The 9,540-nt window shown below is 34.1% G+C and overlaps 1 protein-coding gene across 1 annotated transcript; it reads right to left on the bottom strand.

Annotated features, from left to right (window-relative positions):
* Window positions 1-1,108: 1,108 nt before the first annotated feature.
* On the bottom strand, window positions 1,109-8,965 carry LOC131530698 (lipoprotein lipase). Its single transcript, XM_058761118.1, has 10 exons — window positions 8,711-8,965; window positions 7,975-8,150; window positions 7,632-7,811; window positions 6,403-6,511; window positions 5,977-6,210; window positions 4,193-4,435; window positions 3,989-4,109; window positions 3,166-3,342; window positions 2,148-2,255; window positions 1,109-2,060 (listed from the first exon to the last, which is right to left on the bottom strand). Exons 1-10 carry the CDS (start codon window positions 8,799-8,801, stop codon window positions 1,955-1,957), a joined length of 1,545 nt encoding a protein of 514 aa, XP_058617101.1. The 5' UTR covers window positions 8,802-8,965; the 3' UTR covers window positions 1,109-1,954.
* Window positions 8,966-9,540: the final 575 nt, after the last annotated feature.

Genomic DNA, 9,540 nt, shown 5'->3' with positions numbered 1-9,540 from the left:
CGTTTGTAGAATTACACTGAAAGAGCTTTTACTTGATAAATAACTATCAATCAGACGACAGAAGACATGGAGTAGACTGTGTGCAACAGTAAACAGCGCTCCGCCGTCTATAGTTCAAGTTCATGTTCACAGCAGTGCTCACGTTTCAACACTAAAGCAGGTAAAACATCAGCAAGTGCCAAATAAACACGTCTGGCTTGCACCTCCAGTCACATCCAGCTGAAGAGATGAACACTTCTGATAACATAATGAAAAAAGCTGAAGGACTTCTGGCAAAAATGCAACTGATACAATTGACTGTTTATAGAAAAATGAGCGAAATGTTCATGTTTTTCTCATTTTAAAAATGAAAATAATGAATGTGGAGTGCAGCTCAGATCATTAAATAGAAATGTTTGCGTTCATATCGAGATCTCTGATTGCAGCCTGTTGTATCTGAGCACAGATACTGTTTTCTGGAGACAGGCGTGAGATTGCAGAGAACTGATTCTGTTGTCATTTATGTTTTAACTCCCAAGCAGGCATTATTAAAATACACTGTATTTGATGTTTGATGTGTGGCACGTGAACGTCTCCCTCGCTGTTGTACAGTATGTGAGTTCAGATTTGATGGCTGTGTGTTACCTTGAATGCTTATTTTAGCCCTCTGTGTGCAAACACACACACACACACACACACACACACACACACACACACACGAACGATCTTCTGAGAAAACAGGAGCTAAAATAAACCTTTCCATGATGTCCAAACGCATGTGCCAAATATTAAACATGCCTATGATCGAACACAAATGCCTACAAATCTGTCCTTCAGATTAGTTTATGGAGAAAATAGGGAAAAGTTCACACTGAGTGCAGCGTGTGTGTGTGTGCACCTTTTTAACAATATTTTTGGGACAAATTTGTACCAAGAAGTGCTGAAAACCTCCTTCTTGGGCATATCCTTGAATAATACATACATTATATATATATATATATATATATATTTATAAAAACAAATGCAGTTTACAAAACTCAATTTTATTGTATAAAGAATTTTATGTGCTGGTTATTGAGAATGATTATTTCTAGTTCTAAAATGATTATTAAATGATAAAAATGAGCTCTAGAGTAATATAAATTTAATCAGATACATTTACATATGTAGTGATTTTAATAATCAAACCCTATATACACAGACATCAAACAGCATGTTACATAAATACACAAGATGCTTTCAGCAAGTCATTTGTTATGCGTCAAATGAAAAAATATGGACTTACAGTATGTGACACTATGAATGATGACAGATTCACATTGCCAGGCATTTCAATTCAATTTGTGCATGATAAAAATATCATAACATTTTCCTTGAAAGTTTGTGAATAATGTCCCAGGTTAAAAATGAATAATTATATTGTCTGGACTAACTGACTGTTAAAACTGACTGCACCTCCACTAAAAACATAAAAGAAAAATATACAGTACGCTTGAAGTATTCACTTGAAATACAGCAAAAAAAAAAAAAAATTAAATTGCATTGATTTGTTGATGTGAAAATATATTAATCGGCAATTTTAGATGTTTGACTGGAATGTTAAATTGTATTGACTTCATTTAGTTTTTTGTCAAACTGAGGTAGCTGTAGTTTCAAATCACAGTTAATATTGTTAATCTACAGCTGATGAATGTGTATAAACCACTATAATCATACATACACACTTTGTACTTTAGTCATTTTCATCTTGACATCTTGTTTTATTTTTAAAACACCTATTCTGAACTATAAACTACCGAATCCATCAAGTTAGATTTATACTTTTTTTTTTTTTTTTAACTCACAATAAGTCTACAGGGCAAAAATAACATTTTATGTATGTTTGAGTGAATCTCACAAAACCTGTCAAGAACTGGATCATATTTCATCCCAAAATTAAAAGAAAGAAATAAGAAATTATACGTTGCACTGAAGCCTATTTTTGAGGAACATAGGGATTTTTTAGGAGCATTTGCGGTTCTGCGGATGCTTCATTGATGCCCCGTTTGAAGAAGCTCCCGTGATGTTTCAGTCTGTGCTGCCTGGAAATCCAGAGACGGAAAGAGATATGAATATGAAAATGACCTTATATTGGACTTAACAGTCAGTGAAAATGAAGCCGTCTTCACCTCTGCTGTCTCCTGCTCTGCGGCGTCTCGCTGGACTTCACAAACACAACAGCGTCTCCACCCTGAACCAGCGGACCAAATCCTTCTTCTTTAGGTCTGAATATTAGCCTTCAGAAGAAAAGAAAATCTTTATTTTACATTAATCATTTTGGTGTTATTTTCACTACTTATGTTGTGCAGTTTGATGTTTTGAAAGAAGTCTTTCTGCTCAACAAGGCAGCATTTATTTAATTAAAAATACTGTAAAATCAATAATATTGTGAAATATAACAATTTATTCATATAAAATAGTAAAATCCTATATATCAGGATATTCACAACATATTAAAGATATGAAAAATTTTCTGTTATGGCTCATTTCAACTTAAATGTTATGCAACATAAATTATTTTTTTTTGTAAAATACACTACTATTAAAAAGTTTGAGGACAGTAAGATTTCTTAATGTTTTTATAGAGTCTCTTCTGCTCATCAAAGCTGCATTTATTTGAGCAAAATAAAAAATTTAAAAAATACGGTAAAATTGTGAAATATTATTACAATTTAAAATACCTGTTTCCTATGTGAATATATGTTAAAATTTAATTTATTTCTGTGATGCACAGCTGAATTTTCAGCATCATTACTCCAGTCTTCAGTGTCACATGATCCTTCAGAAATCATCCTAATATGCTGATTTGCCGCTCAAGAAACATTTCTGATTATTACCAATGTTACCAGTGCTGCCCAATATTTTTGCGAAACTGAGATAAATTTTATTTTTCAGGATTCACATATGAATAGAAAGTTCAAAGGAACATAATTTATTTGAAATAGAGATCTTTTGTAACATTATAAACATCTTTACTGTCACTTTTGTGCATCCTTGCTGAATAAAAGTATTCATTTCTTAAAAAAAAAAAAATCTTACTGACCCCAAACTGTATATATCGTGCATGCATTTATGCAGTTATGACTTTAATTTGCTAATAGCAGCTATGTATGTGCAGCAATGGCTCTATGATCTGAAATGACTCACTTGGACTGTGTTTCTCCAGATTTGATCCTCATTTTGCGGATCATGAACTGATTGGTGCTGAAGAAGCTGTAGAGATATGAGTCTTTCTCCCAGAGTAAGCTCAGCATCAGCAGCTCGCCGATGTCTTTGTCAGACGTCAGCAGGAACGAGACGGTGCTGTTCGTGCTCATGTTGGGCCTGCAAGAAAAAGATAAGACATGTTTCATGTCCCTGTTTGCCAGTCATGTAACTTTCTTTAAAACTGCTGTGGTATTTTGTATCTAATAACATTCAGAAATTTTGAAATGTGATGTGCAGTAAAGTTTATTTGAAAAAATAAAATAAAGTTTTAACACTCTTCTTGAGCAGCAAATCAGCATATTAGAATGATTTCTGAAGGAGTAATGATGCCGAAAATTCAGCTTTGATCACAGAAATAAATGACATTTTACAATATATTCACATGGAAATTTGGAACATAACTTGTGAACATTTGGAACATAACTTGTTGCTTTGATTTTCATGCATTTTTAGGGTAAAACACGTTTTGGAAAATATACATTTCATAAAAAAAATTAAAAAAAATTTGGCCAATAATAACCTTAAACTTATTAACTTTTTTGTTCTTTTCACTTTTTCACTTGGTAATAATCTACCAAGTGCCTTCTTTAAAAAGGGACCAAAATTTACAGCAGTTTAAGTCAGAAATTTCATTTTCAGGTCTACGCTCAAAGAGTGGTTCATAACTATTCCATAAATATAAATTAGTACCACAAAATTCCTTGAAAAATGCTAAATATTAAATAACTAAAATATATTCCAGGGTTAAAATAAGGGGACTCACACAGTGGCAGCGATGTCGTCCCTCTCATCGGTCGTCCCGAACAGAGACACTTTCATTGGCTGCTCCAGCAAAGTCATGTTTTTGTCGCTGAACAGATGCAGCTTAATCTGGTAATGAAACACTGTGAGAAAACGAGAGAGACGAATATAAAAACTCAGAAAAGTACAAGCTAGATGTAGATTTGTAATGCATTTTCTGGCTCACCCTTGAACGGCATCATGTCGCGGGTCTTGAGGTACATCTTGGCGCTCCTGGCGCTGCGGATCTTGTTGACGCCGTAGCCGAGTTTGTTGCAGCGGTTCTTGCGGCAGCTCAGGCACAGGCCCTTGTTGAAGGCGTCTCTGGAGCTGCAGCGATACGCCCAGCTCTGGTACGCCCGGTTCACCAGCGAGTCGATGAAGAGGTGAATGGAGCGCTCGTGCGAGCATTTGACGATCTGGTCCATGTCTGACAGACGTCAAAGAGAAGGTCAGATGATATGTGAGACAAAAACACAGGCTGAGGGTTTATGACTTCCTGTCTTACTTAGGAATTGATTTTAATTTATAACAATAGGTCATTTAATAGATAATAAAAATCATCTTCAGTAACTGTAACAATGCTGAAATATAAAAAGAAATTGATGAAAAGCTTTAACTTAAAAAACATGCATATGTTGCCTTGGCAGCTATACTGAAATAAGGTTAAGTTGAAATGCTAAAATTACTAAAATACAAATAAATATTATGTCACAAATCCTGTCTGTGGCCTTCCGTCCACTTGCCACCAGAGGTCACCCTCCCATTATATTAACTCTCACATTGCACGGACTGTTACGTGTCACCCTGGACTACATTTCCCATGTTCCACTTCACCGATTACGTTCTCACCTGCAGCCAATTACACACACTATAAAAGTCAGTCTCAAAACACCATTCAAGGCCGAGTATTGTTTACGTTTATCTCTCTCCTAGCGATAGCACTTTACGGAGCCTGTTCCCTGTCCTAGTTTTGTCTATAGTTCCTAGTTCTAGTCACGTCTGGTTTTGCCTGATCACCTGCCTGTCTTGGATTTCTCTCTCGTCTTGTCATTTGGACTCTGTTTGTACCTCGCCTGCATTCTTATCTGTCTGTGGATTACCCGCTTGCCTCGTTCTTTGGATTACGTTTGCCATCGATCGACCCACGTCTGTTTACCGGAGTACTCTTCTGTCTTGCCCTCAAAATACCTGTTTGCCATTGTCCGACCCTTGCCTGTGTTGACCATGTTTAATAATAAAGCTTTGCAGATGGATCCGCACGCCTCTCGTTTCAGTCGCTCCGTAACACTAAACATTAAAACAAAAACTAATTTAAATGACAAAAACACATAACAAAATTGCATTTTACTATTGGTGCTGTTATTGTGAAGTAAAACAAACTATTAAAAATAATTTTTGGTCATTTAAATAAAGCTGAAATAAAATATGAATATTACGTGAAAAAACATAAATGAAAATTTGTAATTTTGCCTTGGCAATTAATTGAAATAAATTCAAGTTGAAGTAATAAAATTACTAAAACTGAAACTTATAAAATGAAAGCAAAACAGAAATATATAAAGACTGACAAAAGCGCACAATTTATTTGACTAGATGTAGTATTTTACTAACAGCGTTGGTACTGTTAACTAAAACTATAAAAAAATATATATTTTTGGTGATTGAAATAATGACGAAATGAAGTAAAATATAAATATTAGATGAAAAGTATTAGATTAAAATAAAAATAAAATAAATGAAAATGAAATCTAAAAGAAATCTAATAAAAAAAAAATAATAAAAATGACAAAAGCACATAAAAATTTCAATCATATAATATGATTAATAAATCGATTCAAAATAATAACTTGAGTACTAAAATCAATAACTAAAATAAGCACTAAAATAACTTAAAATATAAAAATAAATTCAAAATATTACAAAATACTAAACAGCATAACAATAATGCTAAAAAGTAATGGGCCGTACTGTATATGCCGTAGGTGGCGATGAGCTTCATGGTGTTCTGAATGTTGCAGCCCGGCTGGAAGGTGCCGCCGTTGGGGTAAATGTCCACGTGACCCACGGGTCTCTGGATGCCGATGCTGAGGTCCGGCGAGCCTCTGGTGTTTGTGTGCAGGACGTCCACAAAGGTGGCATCGTCAGGTGACAGACGCCTCGGACTGTCTGCATTCTCAAAGCTGGGGCCTGCGGGGTCCAGACCTGGAAAAACAGGAGAAAACGGCATTTTATAGCTCTGTACTTTTACTGTGTAACTCACTTGTGTCTGTTTAGATTCTACTAAGGAATTTTTGGACTAACAAACATATGGCAAAGTTTCCTCTGGGACAGAAATAAAGAGTTTGAGTGGAGCAGAATATCTTGTTTACGTACATAAATTAAAAGGCTTCCCACCTGTGATTCTGTTGACTTTGTTGTTGGTGAGGTTTCCTGCGACGCCGGCCACATGTGCACCGAGACTGTAGCCTAACAGATGCACTTTTTCCAGAGGATAGTCCAACTCCTTCACAGCAACACACACAAATAACTGAACGAGTCTCATATATTTCACTCCGAAAAATTAGAAATGAGACTATTAATATCTTCTGTGTTCCTGATAGTTGGATCAGTGTTATTTTAGTATTATTTATAAACTTACATATTATTATTTATATAGCAGTTTTAATTTTAATTTAATTTTTAGTAATGTTTTATGTGCTTTTATCATTATTATTATTATTATTAAATATTACTATTTAGTTTTAGTTTTAATTTATTTCCAGGTAATTTTAGTGCCACGGTAGCATTTATTATTTCTTATTTTCGCTTTGTTTTTCATCTAAAATGTATATTTTATTTCAGCTTTTCTCAGGTAATGTTTTTAACAGCTTTAATTTTAGTCGTTGTCTTATGTGCTTTTCCATTTTTATTAATTTTAGATCGTTTTTAAATAATAAAATTTTTTAGTTTTCATTTTAGTTCAGTTTTAGTTGTATTAATTTTCAGTTTGTAATTTTAGTGCTTCAACTCTATTTCTTATTTCAACTTATTTTAGCTTCATGTAATATTTATATTTTATTTCAATATTTTAGCTTTGGTTAACAATAATAACCCTGGGCTTAATTTCCATAATAATTTTACATTGCTAGATAAATAAATAAATAAACTTCATTATCGGCAATTAATGAATTACATTTTTTTTTTTTTGAAGAAGAAGTTTTTGTTTTAGTTCAGTTTTATTCATTTCCAGTTTGCAATTTTAGTGCTTCAACTCTATTTCTAATTTCAACTTATTTTAGTTCTAACATTTAGTTTCATGTAATATTTATATTTTATTTCAGTATTTCAGTTTTGGTTAACAATAATAACCCTGGGCTTAATTTCCATAATAATTTCACATTGCTAGATAAATAAATAAATAAACTTCATTATTAGCAATTAATTAATTAATTTTTTAATTGCAATTTTATTTTTGTTCATTTTTTTGAAGAAGCTGTAGAGATACAAGTCATTATCCGTAGCTGTTTTTGTTTTTTGTCACGGTAGTGATGTGGGGTAACATTCGGTCGACTGTGATTACAAAAATGCTTCAGCAATACAATGAACAATGCTAACAATGTGTTTTTCTGCACACAGTACTGTACCTCCAGCCAGTTGACAAACTTGGCCACGTCTGCCCCCACCAGCCTCGTGTTTTCTGCTGATTTGGGGTAGTGTTTATTGGCCCGATCCAGCCAGTCCACAACAATGACATTGGCCCTGGGTTCACGTTCAAACAGAGCCGACACCAGTTTATAGACCCAGCTCTCAAACAGACCCGCGACCTACAGGTGACACTGCCGTTATTTATTATACTACAGTAATATAGCAAAATAAATGAAGTAACAGTAACATAAACACATGCAGTTCATATAGGGGACATTAACTCTAGAGCATTGTTTGAAAGAAAAACTGCATGTGTTTTCTGACTGTCTTCAGTGAACTCACCGACCATCCGTGGATAATGAGGAAGGTTTGGGAATCATTTTTGAAGTTGCAGTCCGAAATAGAGTCCTGTTGTCCCGCGACGAGATAGCAAAGGTCCTCGTCAGGGAATTCTGGGTTTCTGATGGAGAACTTGGACTGGATGTCGCTGTAGTCCACTGTCAGCTCAGTGGAGTTTCCTGAAACAAACAGCACCTGTTAATATCATCAGTCATTTTAGCAAGTGCATCCAATTATTAATGTTCCGTAGTTTATTTTGGCCTGTATTATAGATATATGTGAAATAGAGGAGGATGGGTTCCTCACAAGGTTTTCCTTGGATCCACTTTCCTAACCACTGCTGGCTTTGGCTTGTAAGCCATTATTCTCTGTAAAGCTGCTTTGAAACAATGCATATTGTGGAATTGAAATAAAACTGGACTTGCTGATCCAGAATCAGTGTATATGCAATTAAGTAGATCATATAAAAATGCAACTACACTGATCCTGGACCTGTGCCCTAGTCACTTCCACATATTTGTTTATCTAAATACAGTTGATTGCAATGCATTCTTATTGCAAAATAAACACAAACTTAATTATCTTTAATTTAGGTTTTATTAATTTTATTTATGTATATTTATTTAAATTTCATTTTATTTACATTTTTTCCCATATATTACAAATAAACAGTGCAGATTAAACAGAAATACGCATTTTAACAGTAGCATCTACATCATTGTGATGGTCAAAAACTTACTAGCAAACACTTCTTCAGTAGAGTTGGAGATTGGTTCGCTCGCAATAAGAGAAAATCCGATAACCAGCAGCCAGAATCGTTCTGTTCCCATAGTACAGAATAAATCAATAATTTAAATTTTACAGTACAGTGTAAATAAATAGTTGTAAGCTACTGATCCCAGTATAACGAGCCAACGGAAGCTCCGCGTGTTATTTATCTGTGAACCTGCTGCTGCTCACTGCATTTATACCGAACAATGCGTGTTATTTCGTGCTCTTCAGCGATTGGTTGAAAGTGCGCGGGGGGTGTGGTTATCGTTCTCAATGTGGGGCACTTCAGCAAATCAAAGGAGAGAGATTTACATTCATACAACTGTCAATCACAAGTGTAACGTAAACAACTGCATATGCATGAATGGGTCGCTTTAGCCTTTGTGCTCAGCATGAAGATTTAAACATTGTGATGCTAACGCTAAAATAGTTAAGCAGAAGCTTCTGGATACGCTCAGTAAAAAATGTGATGAACTTAGATTGGATATTTTAAACGCATATCATGTTTTTTGTTAGTGATTTATTTTAAAAATCATTTTCAAAAGGATGGCTTTATATATATATATATATATATGTGTGTGTGTGTGTGTGTGTATATATTAATTCATTCATTATAACTAATTAATTCATTATTGTCGATTTTTAGGTTTAAAATATTATAGCCTTATTGTATTTGTTTATATCTGCATCTATTTCTATATTTGTTTATATTCTTTTATTGCTAAGTATAAAAAAAGACACTTCAGACATTATAACTCTGATTTCAGTAGTTTATTTTGATATCACTTGTCAAAACAT

Source organism: Onychostoma macrolepis, chromosome 02 (assembly GCF_012432095.1).
Source record: "Onychostoma macrolepis isolate SWU-2019 chromosome 02, ASM1243209v1, whole genome shotgun sequence".
Taxonomy (NCBI): Eukaryota; Metazoa; Chordata; class Actinopteri; order Cypriniformes; family Cyprinidae; genus Onychostoma; species Onychostoma macrolepis.
This window is presented reverse-complemented; position numbering and strand designations above follow the sequence as displayed.